The 24,586-nt window shown below is 39.2% G+C and overlaps 2 protein-coding genes across 2 annotated transcripts; both read right to left on the bottom strand.

Moving 5' to 3' along the window:
- Positions 1-6,797: 6,797 nt before the first annotated feature.
- LOC134667999 (juvenile hormone esterase-like) lies at positions 6,798-9,279 on the bottom strand. Its single transcript, XM_063525433.1, has 3 exons — positions 9,134-9,279; positions 7,359-8,686; positions 6,798-6,992 (listed from the first exon to the last, which is right to left on the bottom strand). The coding sequence occupies exons 1-3, from the start codon at positions 9,260-9,262 to the stop codon at positions 6,818-6,820; spliced, it is 1,632 nt and encodes a 543-aa protein (XP_063381503.1). The 5' UTR covers positions 9,263-9,279; the 3' UTR covers positions 6,798-6,817.
- Positions 9,280-12,777: 3,498 nt separating this feature from the next.
- On the bottom strand, positions 12,778-22,312 carry LOC134668000 (juvenile hormone esterase-like). The gene is made up of 4 exons (XM_063525434.1): positions 22,221-22,312; positions 16,550-16,682; positions 15,000-16,309; positions 12,778-13,730 (listed from the first exon to the last, which is right to left on the bottom strand). The coding sequence occupies exons 2-4, from the start codon at positions 16,679-16,681 to the stop codon at positions 13,568-13,570; spliced, it is 1,605 nt and encodes a 534-aa protein (XP_063381504.1). The 5' UTR covers position 16,682; positions 22,221-22,312; the 3' UTR covers positions 12,778-13,567.
- Between the last annotated feature and the right edge of the window lie 2,274 nt (positions 22,313-24,586).

Raw genomic sequence — 24,586 nt, forward strand, 5'->3', positions numbered from 1 at the left:
TAACCCTTTCAATTCCACCCGCCTTTGCACTCTCTTCAGGAATGATATCCCTGATTTTCCCCAGGACTCGAACTATCTCTATACCAAATTTCAACTAAATCGGTTCAGCGGCTTAAGCGTGAAGAGGTAACAGACAAACAGACAGACAGACACACTTTCGCCTACTTAGCGATGATATGAAATCCCTCCTTGTAATTTTAAACGGATTTGTTTTCACATTGACATTGCTTAAGCGCCACCGTACTGAACTGACAATAGGGAGCATGCATGAACTATACAGCATAGGAGCCATCTGATTTTTGGCGCGAGACGTAAATGTGACGTTTATACTTCCAATGGGACCCACAAGATGGCAGAACCTACTATGCATAATATGTAGATGGTATAGCACTTGCTTTGATTAGGTTAGGTCTTGTTTTTGTTTGAAATCGAACTTGATATATTTTTAACGACGATGATGACACACGCTTAGTAACTCTGAAACATTGCTCTACACAACCTCACCTTAAGGGGCTCCCCGCGGTTTTCATCGATATTTGACAAGGTTTGAGCCGTTACTTCTACATTTACACTTCAGATAGAATTATAAGACAAATGGCTACCGATTCTTCAATCTTTAATCTCCATTCTTGTCTACCAGATTTTGAAACTAATGAATACTTATTTTTTTATGATTTTTTTAAACATTGTCTAAAAATAACACTTTTTTCGTAGCTGGCTTGCTGTGAAGGATCTTACATGTACGAAATCTGCATATTTGGGTTTGTCTTTGACGTCTCTAAAAACTGGTCAGAGATGTAAATTTTAAAATAATTAACACAAAAGCTATGGCCTGAAAACCAGGTTGTTGGCCTAAAATTGTTCAACTTGATGTCGAATATCTCGAAGACAATGAACTTTGAAGTAAATATGGCATACTATATTGCTAAAAGTCGTTGCTATTATAGCTACAAAAAAACAACGGATTGCACTCCGGGGGTGCCGACAGAAGTGAAAACTCAATGACTAGGCCAAAATGTCTGCAGCACTATGTATCCTCCTTTCTATTGAAAAACTTTAGTCCGAAATTGCTGGTCAGTGAGCTTGTTTAAAATTCAAATTTGTACAGTTAATTCTTTAAAATTCGAATAGAAATTGTAAAGTTACCTTGCAGATCTCGCATCTAAATATATTTGATCATGATATTTTGAGTTTTATTCACCATTACTAGAGTTCACTTTTATTAGCGATTTCATCAAGATGTAGCTTTATTGAATTATATTTGAGTGATATAAAGTTTGAATGTAACTGTGAGATCCTCGTATTTCAACCCGTACAAGATTAGAACCTTTTTCATGTAATGTCATTGAGTTTTTCTTTATTGATTTAATTGCCATCTATTTGTGTGGCCATCTAAACGTTATGATCACGTGATCGCTGTCTCGAGTTTATATTTTTTTTTCCCCTCAGAAAGTGCCCAGCGCCGCTAAAGAAGTTCTCACTTTAAAAACATTAGAAAACTAAGGGATTCAGATCGAATGTCATTAGCGCCAAGGAGCCCCTTAACAACGAATTTTGAAAAACCAGCTTTTGCATTTCTTTTTTGTACTCGCATTGGGAACATTATAAAATATCTAAATGATTGGTAAATAAATAAATAGTCATTCACTTTTAAACATTTTTTATTTCAGACATACACAGACGTACACTTATTCAAAGTCAAAAAACACATAAGTTCTCTTGATGATTTTCGGGTTGGTCACCTCTACGAACCACACCCCCGCGTCTTTCCAGATTAAAGTTTTCTGTTTAAGAGGCACGGAGAGGAATGATCTAATGTTGTGTTTTCTTAGCACCTCCAGCAAAAGCCCCTCCGCATGGTATCCCGAGTATAACTGAAGGATGCTCCTCTCCTCCAGAAGTTATTTGATCAGCTTCTTGAGATCGATCCGGGCCGCCTCCCACTTGTAAATGTCCACGTCAGGTGCCAGCGCCTCGATTGATGAGATGAATGCAATATTTGTTTCTTCGCTATCTCCACATTTATAATTGTACCCTAACCCCTTGTTACTAAACCAAAGCCTCGCAACGAGTTCAATGACGTACTCCATTGTTATTTTCTGATTTTTTAATTAATTTTAGAAAGCGTATGCGTCAGTTACAGGTTGCAGGTATTGTGATCTCATTTATGATATTATAATTGGAACTGGTGGGGGGAGGGGGAGGGGGAGGGGGAAATGACCAAACGAGATAGTCTTATGTAATCTTTCAGTAGGAGTAGCAGAGAAAGCGTTATTATTGTTTGTCCTTGTCACATTCTCACATTTTTTTTTTAGTTCCCCACAGTGAATTTAGTATGGTTTATGTTAGGTAACAAATAACCCGACCAAGTTACGTAGGTTATGCTTGATATGTTGTCAGGTATATTAAAACGTGTTTTCAATTTCTTCACTTTGCGTATGTTCTGTCCCTCACGGACTTTCTGACCTCTGAACTCTGACCTCTGACCATTCCGATTGAAAAGATTGAAGAGTATACCCCCAACATCGCACGAGTTTCATGACCATGTCGCATTACAGAATTACAGCATTAGTAAAATCTACTTTATTTCTAGTACTTAGAGTTAATAATCTTTCAAATAAGCTTCATTATCTGACTAAGGTTACAATACTTAATTCAAACTCTCTCTATCTGTCAAATTCTACGGTGAATGGAAGTTTACAGTCACATACGACTTTTTGTTTTCGAACGTCACGGTCTACATCTCAACGATCGGCAACGCGCATGTAACATCTCGAAATTGCAGGCGTCCATAGGCTACGGTGACTGCTCACTACCAGACGGGCCGTGTGCTTGTTTGCCACCGACGTGGTATATAAAAAAAGAAAAAAACTTATTGAACCTTTTTGCAGTCGGCAACGCGCATGTAACAACTCTAAAGTTGCAGGCATCCATAGGCTACGTTGACTGCTTACCATCAAGTGAGCCGGATGCTTGTTTGCCACCGACGTATTATTAAAAAAAAAAAAATCTGGGCCTTTTTGCAGTCTGCAAACTACAAACTACATTTGATAACCAAAAGAGACAAAATCAACCGTAAATAAGTGTGCTAGAAACCCTAAATACTACATGAGCAGGGGGGCCGGAGGTGTCCCCTGTCGACGTTTTCCTGAGGGTCTAATGATAATAATGATGATGATGATGATGATGATGTATAGGTTTCAAAAGTCTGAACTTGCAAGCGTCCAAAGGCTACGGTGGCTGCTTACCATCAGGTGAACCGGATGCTTGTTTGCCACCGACGTAGTATATAAAAAAAAAAACCCCTTTACGGTTGGTAAACTACAATCTCCATACATTTGATAAGCACAAGCGACAAAACCAACCGCAAATAAAAATGCATCCGTGGTAACAATAGAATTCGCAGGCGTCCATGGGCTACGGTGACTGCTTACTGTCAGGCGAGGTCGTCTGCTTGTTTGCCACTGACGTGGTATTAAAAAAAAACGCCGATATAAGCCTCATATTTTAAAACAAAGTTATTGAATCTTTGGGCAGTCGGCAGCGCGCTTGTATCCACCCTGGAGTTGCAGGCGTCCAAAGGCTACGGTAACAACTTACCATCAGACGGACTGTATGCTTATTTGCCACCAATGTGGTATAATAAAAGAAAAACCCCTTTACAGTTGGTAAACTACAAACTCCATACATTTGATAAGCACAAGCGACAAAACCAACCGCAAATAAAAGTGCATCCGTGTAAACTATTGAATTCGCAGGCGTCCATGGGCTACGGTGACTGCTTACTGTCAGGTGGGGTCGTCTGCATGTTTGCCACTGACGTGGTATTAAAAAAAACGCCGATATAAGCCTCATATTTTAAAACAAAGTTATTGAATCTTTGGGCAGTCGGCAGCGCGCTTGTATCCACCCTGGAGTTGCAGGCGTCCAAAGGCTACGGTAACAACTTACCATCAGACGGACTGTATGCTTATTTGCCACCAATGTGGTATAATAAAAGAAAAACCCCTTTACAGTTGGTAAACTACAAACTCCATACATTTGATAAGCACAAGCGACAAAACCAACCGCAAATAAAAGTGCATCCGTGTAAACTATTGAATTCGCAGGCGTCCATGGGCTACGGTGACTGCTTACTGTCAGGTGGGGTCGTCTGCTTGTTTGCCACTGACGTGGTATTAAAAAAAACGCCGATATATGTCTCATATTTTAAAACAAACATGATGGGCCTTTTTGCAATTTCATAGCGGATGTTTTTGGAACTAACTAGCGGTGTCCACTGACGAGGCGCCACTAGCGACATCTATATTGTTAAGCGAATCGATAGTCTGTCAAGCCGGATATGTCAGAAGCAATGTAAAGCAAACTAAAGTATGGTAACCCTAGGAAACGAACAAAAGGCAGGAATGTACATCGAACAGCGATGAAATGTAAACAAAACAGTTCCACAGATAAGATATAAATGACACACGATTTTCGAACTATTCAAACGATTTTTCAAATTTGCCGCCTTTTTCTACTGACTAGATTTGCTTGACCAAGATTAATTAACTTACCATGAACCCCCTCTGACTCTGCGGACTTTTTTAGAAATACTCAGACGGCTGCTCATCTATACATATCATAGCGGATGGTTTTAGAACTAACGTTGCGCATACATACTGTCGCCCTCTGGCGGGCCTGGCGGGGATTTTTGGAACTAACTAGCGGTGTCCACCGACGAAGGCGCCACTAGGGATATCTATTCATTTAAGCGATTCAACAACTCACATACAAAGTGGAGACATCTATTCATTTCATAGCGGATGGTTTTGAAACTAACGTTGCGCATACATACTGTCGCCCTCAGGCAGGGCTGGTGGGGATTTTTGGAACTAACGTTGCGCATACATACTGTCGCCCTCTGGCGGGGGCTTTTTAGAACTAACCTTGCGCATACATACTGTCGCCCTCCAGCGGGGCTGGCGGAAATTTTAGGAACTAACGTTGCGCATACATACTGTCGCCCCCAGGCAGGGCTGGTGGGGATTTTTGGAACTAACGTTGCGCATACATACTGTCGCCCTCAGGCAGGGCTGGTGGGGATTTTTAGAACTAACGTTGCGCATACATACTGTCGCCCCCCAGGCAGGGCTGGCGGATAATTTTGGAACTAACGTTACGCATACATACTGTCGCCCTCAGGCAGGGCTGGCGGGGATTTTTGGAACTAACGTTGTGCATACATACTGTCGCCCCCAGGCAGGGCTGGTGAGGATTTTTGGAACTAACGTTGCGCATACATACTGTCGCCCTCTGGCGGGAGAATTTTAGAACTAACGTTGCGCATACATACTGTCGCCCCCAGGCAGGGCTGGCGGATAATTTTGGAACTAACGTTACGCATACATACTGTCGCCCCCAGGCAGGGCTGGTGGGGATTTTAGGAACTAACCTTGCGCATACATACTGTCGCCCCCCAGGCAGGGCTGGTGGGGATTTTTGGAACTAACGTTGCGCATACATACTGTCGCCCCCACGCAGGGCTGGTGGGGATTTTTAGAACTAACGTTGCGCATACATACTGTCGCCCCCAGGCAGGGCTGGCGGGGATTTTTGGAACTAACGTTGCGCATACATACTGTCGCCCCCAGGCAGGGCTGGTGGGGATTTTTAGAACTAACCTTGCGCATACATACTGTCGCCCCCAGGCAGGGCTGGTGGGGATTTTTGGAACTAACGTTACGCATACACAGTGGCGCCTCTAGCGGGGAGTAGAGTGAACTAACCAGCGGCGCATACATACTGTCGCCCTCCGGCGGGGCTGGCGGATATTTTCGGAACTAACGTTGCGCATAGACAGTGGCGCCTCTAGCGGGGAGTAGAGTGAACTAACCAGTGGCGCCATCTAGCGGAGACCTTTGGAACTAACGTTGCGCATAGACAGTGGCGCCATCTAGCGGGGAGTAGGGTGAACTAAATTGTCACTACCTTACGCATACATACTGTCGCCCTCTGGCGGAAAAGTTCTGATCTCGGAGCGGCATAAACACACTACTGCGCTGTCGCTGTACTAATCGTAATAGACGCATTTTGTTAGAGAGTGAATCTTCTGTACCTAGTAGGTACTATTATTCTGTGCCCGCAGCGAACATGTATGAATGTTTGCCATCCCCCCATCCCGTGTTGACTCAAGCAATATCAGGTGGTTTATGATCCCGGCGGATTACACCGCGTTTATGCTGATGCAAGCACATTTAATTACCGAAGCTTTACGAGCGAGATATCTTTATTAAGCTTTCAGCACTAGTGCAGTAAACAGTCCATTGTGTGGAAATTGACAAGAGATGAATATGACTCGAGAGGTTTTTGAAAACTTTATTCTTCCAAAAATGCTAAATTCATCAATATCGGTCATTCATAACACTGAAATAAGTGTCTCTTTAAAAGACTCTGAAACATAGGTAGTTTGAAATAGTTTGAGGGGAATTAATTATCTACATTACACACGTCACACATTTGTGACGTTCCACAGGTAAAGGTACCTTATGGCGGTTGGCGCTTACGTTATTATTAACGTCGCTCCAATATTATTGCGGTGCTATGCGACGTAAGCGCCAGCCGCCATAAGGTACCTTTTGCCGTGGAATGTCACATTTTTTACATAGGTACCTATTTTATATCAGAATAACTAAATGTTAAAATGTTAGCGGACAGATGGATGGATGGTCTTTTGGAAAGACATTGGATGTCTGCACTAATAAACCTCCAGGATGATTATTTTTTAATGCAGCGTAAAAATATTTTTAGTCTGTGTTCGTATCAATAAATTATTTATTTATATATGCGATCGATGGGGTAAATAGCGCTTGTAAATGTCCTCCCAGAATTTAAGTTGGTCGTCTTCAGGATTGGCGCAGAGCTTCAATTGTTCGCCAATGTCTAAGTAGTTTTGCTTTTCCAAAGTGAATGGTGTCCACTGCACTCCTAGGCTGTCATCCGGGGTTGGGTTTCTGAAAAAAAAAAACATGTTTTTATCAACTTACAGGCCTTTATAGGAGTTTTTTACCTAGTGAGTAATAATTGTTTTATAGCTATCTATTACCTACATAATAAAAAAATATTCAAGGTTTTCAGAACCTTTTAATTTCTAATTAGTGGCTACTATGTTAGTAAGTGGCAGCACTAACAGCATGCTAAGGGCATTAGGACTGCCCGCTCATTAGGTACTAGACAGAAGGTCAGGAGGTCATTGGTTGGTCTAAGTAGATATAGATTACTAACATAGTGTTAAGTCTAGAATGTTACTATCAAATTATGAATCGCTTTTGGACTGAAATAAAGAGTTTTTATTTATTAGAGTACCTAGTAAAACTTACCCAAATTTAGCAAAGTTAGTCCACAATTTAGTAACATTATTAATCATTTGGAACGTCTTCGAGTCTGGCTCCGTTCTCTTTATCCGGCCCTTACAAGGGAACAGGTAGGCCAGGTCATCCACGTGACACGTAGTCTTCTTATCCCCCACTACCTTCCAATACCCAAACATGTTCGCCATAATATTCCGCTCCGACTTGCAAGTAAACCGGTAAAAGTATAACTTGTTCGAACTGGAGCCAGCGGTAATTTTCTGCCATTGAATAATGTCGTAGACCATCGCTGCCATGGAAAACATTCTTACCAGGTCATTTATAACTTCAAAAGTCATTTTCTTGTCCTGGAAATAAAACTGTTTGATTTCCCGTCCAACTTCAAATTGGTCTACAAGTGTACAGTGCCAGGTTATTGGTCTAGGGACGTATTCTTCTAGAAATTGGTTGAATCTTGGCATTAATACGGTAAAGTCGTTTCTACAGGTCATGATAGCAGTCATTATGCCTTCATCCTCCACATAGCCATTCATTACTTCAACTCCCTCATGTATCCCGCTTCGGACACCATCATATGAATTCCCACTCCAATACCTTTCGATATTGTCAAAATTCTTCTCGCTTACAACTGCGAAATATATTTCAGAAGAATTCTTAGCTTTGATCGCCATCGTTGTTGGTATTTGTAGATTGATCAGGGAATCAACTGGTTGGGCTTTGAAGAATTCATACAATACTTTGTTGTCAGACGAATGGCAACCCAACTGTTTCGCTAAAGCTAAAACCACTTCCCGAGGTTCAAATGGCATTGACCAAAAGCAAGTGCACGCTCCACTCTGCATGATCGCTCTGCGGAATAGCCCTTTAGTCATTGGCGACATTAAATGAAAAGAAACACAAACGCCACCAGCACTGTTACCAAAAATTGTGATATTTTCTGGATCACCTCCAAAAAAGCCAATGTTTTTCTTAACCCATCTCATGGCTTGTACTTGGTCTTTCATTCCAGCGTTTCCAGGCGCGTCTTCGGAATCTAAACTAAGGAAACCTAAGACTTCAAGTCTGTAGTTTATGGTGATTAAGATAACATCATGTCTGATGAGGAATTCTGGTCCGTACATGTCATCGTTACTGCCTCCGATGGCAAAACTGCCTCCATGGATATAGAACATGACCGGCAGAGGCTTTTCCGGCTTAATATTTGGCGTGTAAATGTTGAGATACAGGCAGTCTTCGCTTCCCCAGGGGGTTTTTGTTATAGGATTCATTTGGTAGCAGATTGGACCAAAATCTTTCGCGCTTCGAACGCCTGTCCATGGTTTTGGTGGTTGTGGCGCCTGCAGAAAAATACAAAGTTTACAGAATATTCTTCCCGCAAACAGTTTTGTGCCGAGCTCTAAAAATGTCCTTTTGTTTTCTGTAAAATGACACAAGATCGCTTAAGGGGCCCACTGATTAACAGTCCGGCGGACGGTATCGGCCTGTCAGTTAGAATGAAATTTTGACAGTTCCGAACAACTGACAAGCCGATACCGTCCGGCGGGCTGCTAATCAATGGGGCCCTGAGTGAAAGAAGTTTATATCCAAAACAGGATCACCAAAAGGCCACCATGATGATGATGATTTATTTACTGCTGTGGCGCAGGGACCCGAAGTGGATCTTGGCCTCCGACACCAATAACCGCCATGCGTGCATGCTACTCTGTCCAAAAGTCCAGTCAACGGTGGCGAGTTAGCTAAGGTCTTTTTGCCCTTCGTCTATCCAGCGGTATGATGACCCTTACCTTAAATCTCAAGTCTCCTAGTGGAGGCTCAGCATACGGAATTCCCTTGAAACTATAAAAAGTGCCGCCGTATTCGTTTTTCTCACGGGTACCTTCTAACACGCCCTCACTTACACTAACTTTAACCATTTTATATTCGAAACCTGAATTTGATTTCAAAATTTAAATATGACTAATTAGTTTTTAAATTATTTTATTTTAAAAAATTTTGAAAACCCTACATAAATATGTTTTAATATTTTATTGCTCGTTTTAAATATCGAAATAATTTCATAAAACGCGGTTAAACCAGCAACGGTCGATCGAACGGTCGAAGTTAAAGTGATACAGCTACTGAAAGTTAATATATGCATATTAAATGATAATATTTGCATTGAATACCTTCGTCCTGATTACATTAACATAATATCATTAAGTATATCGACATTATTAATTATCCGTATAATGAAGACTGAGGACTTTGGACGAACGGTCATACTTAAACTTGACACTAAAAAGACCAATTTATTCAAGGAAACAATATGTGTTTGTATATGTCCGTCAAAACAAATTATGTTTGTATATGTGATTACTATTTGTGGAAATAATAAAAGATATGTCAGGAAACAAAAGAAGCATTAAAGGTTATATACCTACACACAAAGGGCGGGTTTAAATTCAGCAAGCTGTAGCCGCACCTTTTTTATCACTTACAATTTTATTGGTTGCACAATGTTTAGTTTAGATCAATACTTACCTACTTTAACTCCTTATACCTAAGATGGACTAATTACCTACCTAACCCTTATACTATACCTAAGAACTGATGTAAAAAAGTAATGAAATAACGACTTACTTACTCCTCTGGCGCAGCGACCCAAAGTGTGTCTTGGCCTCGAACACGACTGCTCGCCACTGATCCCGGTCCTGTGCCGTGTCTCGCCAGTTCTCAACCCGGAGCTCGCGCAGATCGGCGTCCACCACATCCGCCCATCGATACCTAGGTCGACCGACCGGGCGGCGTCCTATCGGTCCGACCGGAAATAAACGCACTTGTATTTGTAAAACTAAGTTGCAGCTAGTGCGCACGCTCGTATTCTCCATTTTCTGTATGCCTCTGAGACCTGGACAATTAAATCGACTGATAGGAAGCGCATTGATGCCTTTGAAATGTGGTGCTGGCGGAAAATGCTAGGCATATCTTGGACCGAACACCGGACCAACGCCTCTATACTCAAGGAGCTCGGAGTAACCACCAGGCTCTCAACCACATGTCTCCGGAGAGTACTTGAATTCTTCGGACACATAGCCAGGAAGACTGGAGACCTGGAAAAGCTAATGGTCACAGGTTCGGTGGAAGGAAAGAGAAGGGGCCGCAGTTCAACGGGATGGTCCGACCAGGTCAGCAAATCGCTATCCATGATGCCTTAGAAGTCGCAAGGGATGGGATAGGCTGGAAATCTGCAATCCGGAATCATATGCTCCACTAGAAGGTCACGACCCTCAGCACTGAGGAGAACGAAGCAAGGAGGAGGGTAAAGGTTATATTCGTATTGAGGCTGCAGCAGCATTACTGTCATTGCAACAGTGATGAGACATGGCAACCGCAGCTGCGTTATGGCTCCTCTATATGATCATGATGGGCTAACGCCGGCCACTTCAAGGCACACGGGAGTGCTTATCTTTTGTTCGTGTTTATAGCCGATAGCTCATAGCTTACTAGCTTGCGGTGGGACCAGTGCCTAATTAAGTGTAACTTAAAAAATATCTTCTTTTTCTTCTTGATTACTGATTACACGGATAAATGTGACGTTCCACGGGTAAAGGTACCTTATGGCGGTTGGCGCTTACGTTATTATTAACGTCGCTCCAATATTATTGCGGTGTTATGCGACGTAAGCGCCAGCCGCCATAAGGTACCTTTTGCCGTGGAATGTCACATATTATATATGTAGGTATACCTAAGTATTTGGTTTAATTTATCGCCCGTGTTGGATTTACACAGTAGGTATATATACATAATCTTTGATAATGATATGTGTTTTGAACACATATTAACTCACATTTATAGCCTCGACCACGATCAGTGAAACCTGTGTCGAAACATCGTTAAATAAAGGTAATAAAATAAATTCGTGATAGACCTGTCTATAAATGTGAGTTAATATGATATTCGTGTATATGTCGGCGGCCGAACGTAAGGTCAGGCAGATCGTAATGTTTCTGTATAATGTTTTGACGATAGTCACATTAAACCAATATATAGGCAGGATAGATTCGTTAGGTTGCTTCAGATGCCCGAAGGGCAAACTGCCCAGCCCAGGGCTCCGTCGACTCAGGGAACGAGTCAAAGATTTTCACGTTTCACGATATGCCTAGGAATTTCACGATATGCCTGATCTTACGATCGGCCGCCGACATATACAGTATAAGTAAACATTTGATTTGAAACAGTGTATTCATCAACATTCGACGAATGACTCGCTTTACTAATCCGCTACTCATTTCGAGTCGCTAACACAGGGCTTACCGCGAACTACGTTCGACTTGTTGCCTCTCTGTCGCACTTGTAAATTCGTACGTAAGTGTGACGGGGAGGCAACACGTCGAACGTGGTTCGCGGTAGGCCCTCTGATTAGTTCCAAATATTTGTTTTATGTCTACAAATTGCTTATTTTAATGCTTTGCTAGCAAATGAAATAGAAGTTACTAGATGAATGTTTGGGTTTGATATTGCTGATGTAATCGAAATTTTGGCATTGAAATCAAACCAAAGGGATTATTATTAGGTGTTATAATTATACTTAATGCATAAAATTAAAAAATAATGTTTTTTTAAAAAATTAAATTAAAATTTTTTATGTAAATAATTTTGTGTACAATAAATGTGACATTCCACGGCAAAAGGTACCTTATGGCGGCTGGCGCTTATGTCGCATAGCACCGCAATAATATTGGAGCGACGTTAATAATAACGTAAGCGCCAACCGCCATAAGGTACCTTTACCCGTGGAACGTCACAAATTATTCATTACTACTACCAAAAAGAATAGATAGTATAGAGGGGTCCTGTCATAGTAAATTTTGTAGTAACAGTAAATTTACTGCCATCTATCGACACACGACTAAAACTCAAAACGAAAACGTATAAAATTATGAAAAAATGTATGTATATGGATAAATAATTTTATTATTTTTATATCATTTTGATCCATGTTCATTCACTGATATCCATGTGTTAAAATTGTAAAATATGAAACGGTGTCGTCACGCCATCTAGCCGAGCATAAGCTAAAGATGTGTGCGGCATCTATCCGAGAATGACTTTTCCTTGATTTCAAAGGCACGTTTTTTGCTTAGACTTTTTTTTTAATTATGAATGGGCTTACTCATGGCCACAGACTAGCCGAGGCGTAGACGTGGCCTACGATGGAGCGAGCTCGCCCAGAAGGTGCCTGTTCACTCTTGATTTGAAGGTTGCCGGGTTATAAGAACACGGAAATATAGACGCCGGCAAGGAATTCCATTCCTTGGCAGTGCGCATAAGGAAAGTAGAAGCAAAGCGCTTCGTGCGAATTGGTGGAATATCTACCAAGTAAGGATGGAAACCGTCCGTGCGTCTAAAAGTCCGATGGTAGAATGGGGACGGTGGAATAAACTAATAATACTTAATAATACTTTATTCATCTTATACGAAGTTACATATGTCTTTGCTACTACTACTACTGCTAACATTGGTAGAGATTAGACACATAGATATATTAGATTATGTGATATGTATTACTCCATGAGGTATAGGTACAATGAGTTCATTGACATGCATAATTATTTAAACGTTATTATCTTTTTCCTTCAAAATAATGTTATGCAGGTAAAAAACAGGTATAGCGAAAAAAAATACACATTTCAAATATTTAATTATTAAAATGTATAATAATTAACAATGTTTTAAAACAAACGAAGAACCAACCCAGAGATACTTTGTTAAGGTAACGTTCAGATATCAACTGTAATCGCGTTACTGTATCCGTTTCTGTAGGCATTAGACATTCACTAGATATGAAATAGTAAATATATGTGACGTTCCACGACAAAAGGTACCTTATGGCGGCTGGCGCTTACGCTATTATTAACGCCGCTCCAATATTCAGCCGGGGCAATGGTACCTTTTGCCGTGGAACGTCACATATCTTTACTATATCGTATCTAGTTAATCTCTAAATCATTTTCCGAATCGCGCCGTGTATCTGTCAATATACATGATATAATGAGTTATATGTTCGACGCCGCATTACTGCCGTAATTATGACATTCATTCCGTGACATCCGAACGTCACCATTAGAGTCCGATCACGCTAAGTTTTCTTTCCTAGAAGTACGTCAAGTCTATGGAATATGTATACATAGTCACTGCTAAGGTGCACACTTAGTTTGGTCAGAAGAGGTACAGAAATTTCAAAATTCGACGCCAGCTGAATCGTACACGTCCTTCCAGAAGGCCACTACGTCGGCATCCAGTGATTGTCCTACTCGAAGGACATCGGAGATGTCGACGTAGCTCTCAGCGTTGCTGTAGGGGGGAACTACAGCGCCTAATGAAGCATCGGGAGTGGGGGTGCTGAAAACAAAAATGAAGTAATATGAGTTAGGTACTTATTACAATCAGATAAACGGCGCGATTCGGGAAATGAATTAGAGATTAACTAGATACGATATAGTAAAGATATATTAACTTTACTATTTCATATCTAGTGAATCTCTAATTAATTTCCCGAATCGCGGTGCCATCCGCCATAAGGTACCTTTTGCCGTGGAACGTCACATATCTTTACTATTTCATATCTAGTGCTAGAGATGCACTAGAGATTCATTTCCCGAATCGAGGCGAAAGTCTTCACAGCTTTTGGAACACCTGGATTTTCTGTCACAGTTCTCCTCTACACGATGGGCCAACGCCGGACACTCCAAGGGACGCATTTATGCGTTAGAGGGAGCAAGTGATGTTGCTATCTCATTCTACCGCATGGCTGTGTCCCTTGCAGTGGCCGGCGTTGGCCCATGTGTAGAGGAGCCAACAGGTATATAGTTACTAGAAGACTCCAACCTTTACAACTGTACCCTCTATTATTGTTAACAAATAGACATTTTTCATTTTAATTTTTAATTTTTGCAGTGGCAGAGCGTCGGAGTGCCGTAAACGTGAAATTACTATGAAAATAGGACGTTTTGTAATGACCTTCCAACACTTTGTAACTTCAAAGTCTGTCCGAGTTAGCTTAGTACCTAAGACGGAAAATATACAACCTTTTTGATATAATACGTTATACAGGAAAGGCCCTTTCCAAAAGGTCAATTAAATTATGTGACTTCAACTTAGGTAGATATTTCTGAGCTTCTAAAAGTAATATGAAAAAAATATTATTGAAACAATCTCAAATTTCAATCATTATTATAACCTTTAGAAACGACATTCTGAAATTTATAACATTAAACTTGCTTTCGTATACAAATTGTGCTTGTATTTTGTGACTCGCTGTAGAGCGCCATAAAACAACAATCAAGTTTTATCTGTGACCGGTAAAACTAAATGCACCCGCATGTAGAACGCAAAACCAGGAAGTAATTTGTTATATTAGATAATATAGGTATACAAGATAGGTATGCAATCTGCAATTAATTTTGTATCAAGCAGAAACGTCTGCGAACAATGCTATTAGCTTAAATTCACTGTCTTGGGTGGGGCTTGAACCCTCGACCACCGGATCGCATGCCCGGTGCCCTTCCATGTTCAAGTTCAAGTCACACCCAAGACAGTGCATTTTTCACTTTTAATTCGTTTCTTGGTACGCAAAGTTAATAAACATGACCTTCATAGTTAGATACATACCCATATTTAGCAAAATTGGTGAAAACCTTGCACGCTAACTGGATCATATGATAGCCTTTGCCGTTCTTGTCAATTGGTACGTTTGCAAAGTTGGCCTGAAACAGATACATCAAGTCATCCAGATGACTGGCCCCGGAGATTCCGTACTTCGCACCCGCAGCACCAAATATGTTCCTTTCAGAAACGCAAGAGAATCTGTAGAAGTATGTCTTGCTGTTCTTAATCTTGGGTAAATGATCAAGAGTCCTGTGTATGTTATAAACAAAACATGCATCATTGACATATTGTATAAACTCCTTCATTATATCATTGTTTATAGATTTCTTTCCAAAGTAGTGCTTTTGTATTTTATCAGACAGTTCCAAAACAGTCTTCGGACTAGATTTGTAAAGAAGTTCCCTCGGTACCAATATTTCTGGATATCTGTTGTAATCGTTCAAATATAATTTTTCAAAAGGTTCTATTCCAATGAGACATTCTTCACTAGTATGTCCGATAAATACGTCTACTTCATTGCCGGTTCCTTTTTTCAAAATTTCTAATGGTTCTTCGATCATGAAATACTCTTGGCCAAGATTCTTCTCGGCAACCGGTGTGAAGTGGTACATTTTCAAAATATTGTTCGATTTTTCTTCCAAACTCACAACGCAGGGGTTGGTCAGCACTAATTTCTCAGCAGGAACACTTTGCAAGAACTCGAGAAGCTTCTCCGGATCATCAGTTTCAAATCCGAGGATTTTTCCGAGCGTGAAAGCTCGCCTAGCTGGTTCAAAGGCGAGAGACCAGTCACAAATTGGCACACCACTCATTGGAATGGCTCTTTTAAATAACCCTTTTGACATCGGCGATAACACATGCAGCAAAGTAGACGCTCCGCCAGCACTCTCACCAAAAACAGTTACATTAGAAGCATTACCACCAAACTTTGCAATATTTTCCTTGACCCATTTCAAAGCTGCCACTTGGTCCTTCATCCCCGCATTACCAGGGACATCTTTTGTGTCAAGGCATAGGAATCCGAAAGCTTCCAATCTGTAGTTGATAGTGACTAGGACTACACCATGTTTGACTAAAAAGTCAGGTCCGTAGTGGGAGTCGTTTCCAGAGCCGCTTCTGTAGCCACCTCCATGGATAAAGACCATGACAGGAAGAGGTTGGCTCGGCTCGAGGTCCGGGGAGTATACGTTGAGATAGAGGCAGTCTTCGCTGCCTGGTATGAACTCTTGGGTGAAGATGTCTTGTTGAGGGCACACTGGGCCGTGTTCGGTTGCGCTTCTGACTCCATCCCAGGGTAGAGGAGGTTGAGGCGCCTGAATTAAAATTAAGAGCAATGAGAAATCTTTTACATTTGATTAGAATTGCTAAATATAATCACGAGTACTATAGCGAAAATATGAATAAGCAAATATAGGTAATTTATTCGCCTGAAAACATTTATTAGTTAAGTACTATATTTCTAGAGTGATGTGCCTTAGCTACTGTTCGGAGTAGTTGCAGATGCAGACAATTGAATGATAATAATGTAGGCTGATATCATAATAGCCCTTTACCTTGAATCTCAACTTGCCGACGGGCGGCGCGGCGTACGGCACGCCTTTAAAGCTATTATAGTAGCCATCTTTGGTCACCACCTCCCGCCTGTCACCTTCCAGCCAGCCTTGCTTCACTTGTACTTTCACCATTCTGAAAATAATAATATCTCAAAGAAGTTTTCTGTATCGCTCCGTTGCGTAAAGTCAAGGCAAGACCGGACGTGGACCTTTGCTCATTAGGTGTCATATGACGGATGGAATTATTGATAAAACAAGCATTTATGTAATACCGCGCGATTGAAATAGAGAAACACTGTCATTATTTCATTGTCGTGTGGATAAACGCCATCTTCGTAATGTGAATGTTTGAGCAATAACAGGATAATAGTTTCATGGTCTTTAGTCATAAGATCATGGTGACGACCATGGACAAGAAATTTAATTTCATGTCAAAAACTTCAAAAAGATGTTTATCTCGACTTGTGCTTTAAATTTAATCAACCCCACTATTAGGTAATAGTGACTGTTATTATTACGCTATCATGGAGATAAACGCTATCATCTGACAAATGTGAATGATTAGCAATAACATGTTGGATATTAATAGTTTCAAGGCCCTAAGTCAGTCAAGTAATTAACCAAAAAACACCCGTATTGCACTTGAGAGAAATATACCAACCAATAATGTAATACCTACTCGTAGTAACGTATTTATACCAGGGACCGTTACCGGTATTCTGACTACAGGTTATTATTGAGGTATAACCGGTGTAATTTGAATTTGGGTATTTATATCACTTAAGCTCCGAATAGAGGTATTCGAATACCGGTATTCAATAGTGTTATCGGTTTAGCCAATTGACAACAAATACCACTATTTGATAGTTTACTCCTAAAGCTATTACCGGTAATAAGTAAGTGCCAATACCGGTTGTAGTAGTACCACGATTCGTTCCTTCGCTACTCGTCAAGGACGTTGTCCGGCCCGCTTGTAAAGTTGTAAATACTTAAGATTCGGATCTTAGAATGCCCGTTTTCATGTTGCTGGTGAAATTAGCTGTTAGGTGATGATTTTGACGAATACATTTTTAATAGCGTTCATTTGATTCTTTTAATTGTTTTTTAATTGTTGATTTAATTGTATTTTATTATGTATGTAGTTTATAATCTCAAAGATATGAGCGCTGATTAGACGTGCGCGCCGCCGCCATAAGGAGTACGCGCGCCGCCGCCGCCGCCGGTAGTTTAAAATTCGCGCCGAATATTTTTTTATAAGACAGTATTATGCAGCGTTAAAATATGTAATAGGTTATAGTCCGATAAGAAATAGTTGAAAATTATTGCGGGCGCCACTTCCTACGTAACTCTCACATTTTTGACGTAAAATACTTACTTAAAAATGGCAATAATTACGTACTTACGGAATTTTTCTGGTTATATAATTGAATTTCTACTATTTTATGTCGCACCAACACCATACTAAGTCATTATTTGTCTTATTACAACGTAATGAACCAAATAGATAAAAAAATATTATTACGGATTTTTTTTCCTGTGCGTTCATCAAGACATCAAGAGACAGACCCGATTTCATTTAAGAAAGTTCTTACGAAAATATTGATAAAATTACATGCATTATTGTATACCATTGTTCAGATGTTGCTGCATCCTACGATACCCCGCTAAGTTTGATTTAATGTTAATAAAATGACGCCAATGACTGGTAAAATTTTACCACCTACGAGCTATAAACTTTTTGGAAAAATATAAAAATAGTAGGTTTTACTTTAGTTCATAACATAAGTTGACATGATCAGTAAGTGTATTTGTAATTAAAAGCAATTATTCTAAAATCATAAAAAAAAAACATGATATTGACAAAAAAAAACCTTATGCATATAAAGTACTGTATATTCGGCAACGTCCAAAATACTAGACGTCTTTTCATTATGCAGCGTATCTTTTTATTTACACCGAACCTGGCAACATCCAAAATATTTGTCATACCTATGTTTTTTTCGAAACTATTATAAATAGATTTTTTTCATGATTTTTCTACAATAAACAACCACATACCTAATAAGATAATAACACCGAAAAAATGATACTAACACAGTTTTTTAAGATTTTTTTCCCTTGTCGATTTAAGGGTTAAGCATGACTTTTCATTATACGTCTTAATATTGAAAAGTTGAAAAATTCCACGCCGCCGCCGTGGATTTTATGGTGGCGCGCCGTTGCCCAATTATTTTCGACCGGCGCGCACGTCTAGCGCCGCCCGATAGGCATTTAGCCGGCGACGGTTCGCCGGTCAAAATTGGTTGGCGGTGGCGGCGAATCGGCGGCGTAGCCTTGAAAACTTGGTTTATGCGAAGAGAATTCAAACCTTTTAATTTCAAGGATTATTTATTGAATTATGGTAGGAAAAAAGTTTTTCATGCCATGAACTGTAGATAAGCAGCACAATGAACATCTTTATATTGTGAGGTTACTGTTAATTGAATTTATCACTAATTCACTACACCTTATAAAACAAAGTCTCCCGCCGCGTCTGTCTGTAACTATATGAATGTATGTTCACGATGAACTCAAAACCTACTCAACTGATTTTCATGCGGATTTCAGCTATCAATAGAAAGATTTTTGAGGAAGCTTTAGTTTAGGTGTACAATTTGTTAAGGTTTTGTGTTATCCGTGCGAAGTCAGTGCGGGTAGCTATAGTCAAATATAATAGTTATTATATGTACGTATCGCCAGGAGAGGTGAATGATTACACACACTGCTCGCACAGAGTACCTACTAATCGCAAAAATAGTATGAATGAATCAATGAGTGAATGCGACTTAAACGTACGATATTAAAAGCCTATAAAAAAAACCTTCAAGAAACTTTTTTACAGTTGATATCAACTTGATATTGGTACGAAATACGGAAGCCTAAAAAGAATATTAATTTCAAAATCTCACTGTCATTACATGATTTTGTTGTTGTGTGCGTGACTTCAACTATCGTGCTCATACCTTTACATTCAATTGTTGAGGATATGTTCTGGAATAGACGTATTAGGTTAGACTCCATATCACCTATTTCTTATTCATTGACATTGCCTGGCCACCGAATCGCTAACTACTGCCACATGTTTAGCTTAAGCATAGACAAGAGAAAGCATGCAGTCTAATATATATTAGCCAAAAAAGTTATATATCCGAACTTAATATAAGGTGCTAACAAATTAGCTACCAATATTTTTACAGCTGATAATACTCGACTCCTGGAGTATATTTAAGTATGAAACATTTAGGTTTTATGATGTTCTTTGAGAAAATTGGAAAACAAATTTGCTACGTAAAAACAACCTGTTAATGAGATAATTAAATGAGACCTCTTTTTAACTGGCCACTTCACGTTGATAAATGAAATGACACGTTGATGATAATGACATTTAACACAAACAATTGTTGGCAAAACAGAAAGTGTTAAACATCTTGTCAGTTAAATCATAGACAAATATAGTAAGCATAGAGTGTATGGAGTATACATCAGTTTTGGTACCAAAAAGACTATTATTTTCGTAATTGATATTTAGCATCGAGTAGCGGAATTATCAGTACCGCTACTTGATACTAGATGTCTCAAATGTCGCGACTCACGAAAATTGTATTGAACAACTATTTACAACTAATATTAAAGCAGAAGGAGTTGAAAATAAGTTCCAGTTAATCCTTGTTTAATATTAGCTGAAAGTTGTTGAGCATTAGACTTTTCGGTCGGTGCAACATCTATTGTCAAGTAGCAGTACTGATAATTCCGTTACTCGATACTAATGTTGACTACGAAAATAATAGTATTTTTGGTACCAAAACTGATGTATGGAGTGAGCATGAGCACTCTATGTATTTTTTCTTTATGTGGTTAAATGCACGTAATGATTATTTTTAATTAATTTTATTAATATAATTTTAATTTATTTTTTTGTTCGGTAAATAAAACAAAAATATGATATAAAAAGTTTTCTTGATTTCTATTTAAAGTTAACTGTTTTTATATAAAGTACCATCTCTTAAAATATCGATACCTACAGCTTGGCAAAAAAGAGTAGAAATTAAAAAGTGGCAACATTGTAGTGTCGTCCCTTTCAAACCAATTTATATAAGAAAACGGGACGACACTACAGTGTTGCCACTTTTTAATTTCTACTCTTTTTTGCCAAGCTGTAATTTGTTAGCACCTTATATAAAAGCAATAAATTCCCGATCAAACTAATCTGCATAGCATTTGCAACGACAACGTGTGTAAATATCATCGTTAATGTCAAATTTCTATGAAAATATGACGTTTATATTATAATAACACTCCCTCACTTTGTTCTGTTCAAATCGGTGCAAAGTTAGCTTAGACAGACTCTAGTATCTGACAAGGTCACGCCGATGCCACGGCGATAGCGCAGTGTCGGCAGCGGCGACGCGAAAATTTTGGCGGCGGCGGCGGCGCGAAAATTTTGATGGCGGCGGCGGCGCGCCGGCGCGGCGCTCATATTTCATATGGAAATGTTTTCTGGGGTTAATTCTTTTCATTAATTCATTCATTAACCTCGTGCTTTGAAACGGTCGCAATTTCGAACCACTTGCTACGCTCGTGGTTAAATTATGAAATATTTCGCTTGTACTGCGATCAATATTAGCATGAGGACTTAACAACAACTTTAACCTCTTGTCGCAAAGTTTTTGGTTACTCTTTGATCAAGTGCAATGAATACCGGTATTAAATACGATAACCATTACCGGTATACTGAATACCTGTTATTATTGAGGTATTAATGAATACCGGTATTTCATTATGTCAATTAGTGTAGTTTAGCGATAAAGACAAAAACGGAATGACAGCAATACCTCTAATTCGAATATAGGTATAACATTTTAACCGGTATTCGTTTGACAGTTTATATACAGGTATTTAATAAAACCGGTTATACGGTCCCTGATTTATACAGCTGAGGCAAAATTCAGATATTAATACCTAACATTTATGAATGATATCACATTTTAGCACCGATAACGTGATAAGTGACGATGCATATGCATCAATATTTATCGTAAAGTTAGTTATAAATATTTCGTCTTTTGTAATTTATTAGTAGATACCACTAGCTGTTCTAATTATATATGATCAAAATATCAATTTCGGGGCACGAAAATTTCAAAGTACGGATTTTTTCACTTAATTTACCAGGTAAAATCATTCAGGCCTTTAGCATCTTGACAGATGATTTATGCAGCGTCTGTAAGCGAGGAACAACGTCTCTCGTGGCTGTATAAGCCAATGCGGGACCGGCATTTGCGACCGCATTTGTGAAATAACACCCAGAAATTAAGAGACTGCTTTTTAAATAAAAATGCGATTCATTTATTCTTATTATTCCGTAAACACAAAAATTAAGACTGTTATTACCTTCATTTGTCGTGTTATTGGTACAAAATACATACAATACACACAATAACAAACGTTAGTTAACTCTATCCAATAATGATTATCAATGAAATATCAACAATAATTTAGAGAGACACTGTCATTATCTCTGTAATGTGAATGTTTCCGCAACAGCAACAACTTATTTAACGCATAGGTAATTATTGTTGATAATCAATGTTTTATGCACCGACGAGATAAACAATTAAACACACAAACGTACCTTCTCGGCGGCCTCGACGGCGCGACTAGTCTCTCCAATATGGTGGCCGGTTACAGACGGATGTGTTTGATGATAATTGCCACTTTACAGTTTCTTGATAACACAAACATTAAGAGGGAACTAACGCAAAAAATAGTCTTTATGATGATTTTTAGGGTTCCGTACCCAAAGGGTAAAACGGGACCCTATTACTAAGACTTCGCTGTCCGTCCGTCCGTCCGTCCGTCCGTCTGTCACCAGGCTGTATCTCACGAACCGTGATAGACAGTTGAAATTTTCACAGATGATGTATTTCTGTTGCCGCTATAACAACAAATACTAAAAACAGAATAAAATAAAGATTTAAATGGGGCTCCCATACAACAAACGTGATTTTTGACCAAAGTTAAGCAACGTCGGGAGTGGTCAGTACTTGGATGGGTGACCGTTTTTTTTTCCTCTTTTTTTGTTTTTTTTTTATGCATTATGGTACGGAACCCTTCGTGCGCGAGTCCGACTCGCACTTGCCAGGTTTTTTTACAGATGCGCACTAATCCCAAAGACAGTAATCAAGGTGATATCAAAACCATACCATAACAAATTATTTATATAGAATCGTTTTCAAGGTGTCACAATCTTCAGGTCTATTTATGGTGCTTTTATATTTTGGCAGTTATATAGCGTCTTTAATTTACCAATAACTTTTATCCAATTCCTAAATATTGCCGGAAAGATATGCCTTGTTGGTATAAAAATACATCTTTTTAGGGTTCCGTACCTCAAATAGAAAAAACGGAATCCTTATTAGGGTTCCGTACCTCAAAAGGAAAAAACGGAACCCTTATAGGATCACTCGTGCGTCTGTCTGTCTGTCTGTCTGTCCGTCTGTCACAGCCGATTTTCTCCGGAACTACTGGACCAATTAAGTTGAAATTTGGTACACATATGTAAGTTTGTGACCCAAATACGGACATGTAACGTAAACAAATGTATTTTAAACATGGGGGCCACTTTTGGGGGGTAAATGAGAAAATTAAAAAATAAAGTTATTCAAACTATATCATGTTACATATCAAATGAAAGAGCTTATTGTAAGGATCTCAAATATATTTTTTTGTAATTTTCGAATAAACAGTTTAGAAGTAATTCAAGAGAATAGGCAAAAAATGACCATTCCGCCCCCTTTATCTCCGAAACTACTGGGTCTAAAATTTTGAAAAAAAATACATCAAACAGGTCTATACCTATAGATGACAGGAAAACCTATTAGAAATGTACAGTCAAGCGTGAGTCGGACTTAATTACTTAGTTTTTGATCAGACCCCTACGGATTTTTTAAAGAGATTTCACTCACATTTCACATAAAAAAATACATTTTTAAAAATTGTGTAATGTACGGAAACCTTGGAACGCGAGTCCGACTCGCACTTGGCCGGTTTTTTAACCAAGGCATTGTTGAGCTATTTTTATATATTATTTTAGGTTGGTTGTTTGTAAGTACTTCTCATGGCACAAGCATTTCATGCATGTGTATTTGTCATAGCTAAGGAATGCAAATCGGTTATTATTTGTATGGAAATAACCGCGGTTTCGGTTAAAAACCGATTATTTTCATACAAAAAATAACCGATTTGGAAATAACCGCGGTTTCGGTTAAAAACCGATTATTTTCATACAAAAAATAACCGATTTGCATTCCCTAGTCATAGCTACACAATAGGTAACGCAAAGATATCCAAGTTTCATAGTGTGGCAAATGAAAACGCATTTCCCGTGAATCCAATTTTCCCCGGAATCCGACAAAGCTGGAGCAAGGAAAACACGAGGATATTTTGCATGGATCCCGTAATCAAATCGGGAACCTGGGCCATTGGTATATTGCAAACGTACCTAACCTAACCTTTTAGAGAAAAGGAAGGCTAGGTGAAAAGTCAAATTATTCATCTAAGTACTGTTCAGTAAAGGCGATATTTGAATGTAAACTTGATTAATGTGCCGGTTGAACATTAAATGTTGCAGTAATGCGGCTATGAACATTAATTATACGTACTTATTTTGTCAAGGATAAGCTCAAAGCGTAGCGATAGGTAAGAAGAAGAACTAAAGCTCGAAAAACTCGAAAAACTCGAATTGGCTCGAATATACCGGGTGTGGCCCTGTAACAGGAGCAAATAATTAAAACATAGATTGTACTCCTCAAACGGTGACACATTTGATCAACAACTTTTAAAAATTATTAAGTATTTAGATTCCCTATTTTTCATACAAAATAAATATTATCTTCAATGGACGCCATCGCCACGCCATATCATTGTGATTGACGTTGCTTGTCAAGCCTTAAACATAACAAAATTCGCAATATATACATTGCGTCTTTGAATAACTTT

The sequence above is a fragment of the Cydia fagiglandana genome, chromosome 10 (assembly GCF_963556715.1).
Source record: "Cydia fagiglandana chromosome 10, ilCydFagi1.1, whole genome shotgun sequence".
Taxonomy (NCBI): domain Eukaryota; kingdom Metazoa; phylum Arthropoda; class Insecta; order Lepidoptera; family Tortricidae; genus Cydia; species Cydia fagiglandana.

What these genes read in the sequence shown, in the direction of transcription:
- LOC134668000 (XM_063525434.1), bottom strand. Translation starts at nt 16,681, where the DNA reads ATGGTGAAAGTACAAGTGAAGCAAGGCTGGCTGGAAGGTGACAGGCGG. An exon ending in TCGGCAAGTTGAGATTCAAG is followed by an intron (nt 16,310 to 16,549) that starts GTAAAGGGCTAT and finishes ATTTTAATTCAG; the next exon opens with GCGCCTCAACCTCCTCTACC. An exon ending in ACCAATTTTGCTAAATATGG is followed by an intron (nt 13,731 to 14,999) that starts GTATGTATCTAA and finishes TTTTGTTTTCAG; the next exon opens with CACCCCCACTCCCGATGCTT.
- LOC134667999 (XM_063525433.1), bottom strand. Translation starts at nt 9,262, where the DNA reads ATGGTTAAAGTTAGTGTAAGTGAGGGCGTGTTAGAAGGTACCCGTGAG. An exon ending in TAGGAGACTTGAGATTTAAG is followed by an intron (nt 8,687 to 9,133) that starts GTAAGGGTCATC and finishes ATTTTTCTGCAG; the next exon opens with GCGCCACAACCACCAAAACC. An exon ending in ACTAACTTTGCTAAATTTGG is followed by an intron (nt 6,993 to 7,358) that starts GTAAGTTTTACT and finishes TTTTTTTTTCAG; the next exon opens with AAACCCAACCCCGGATGACA.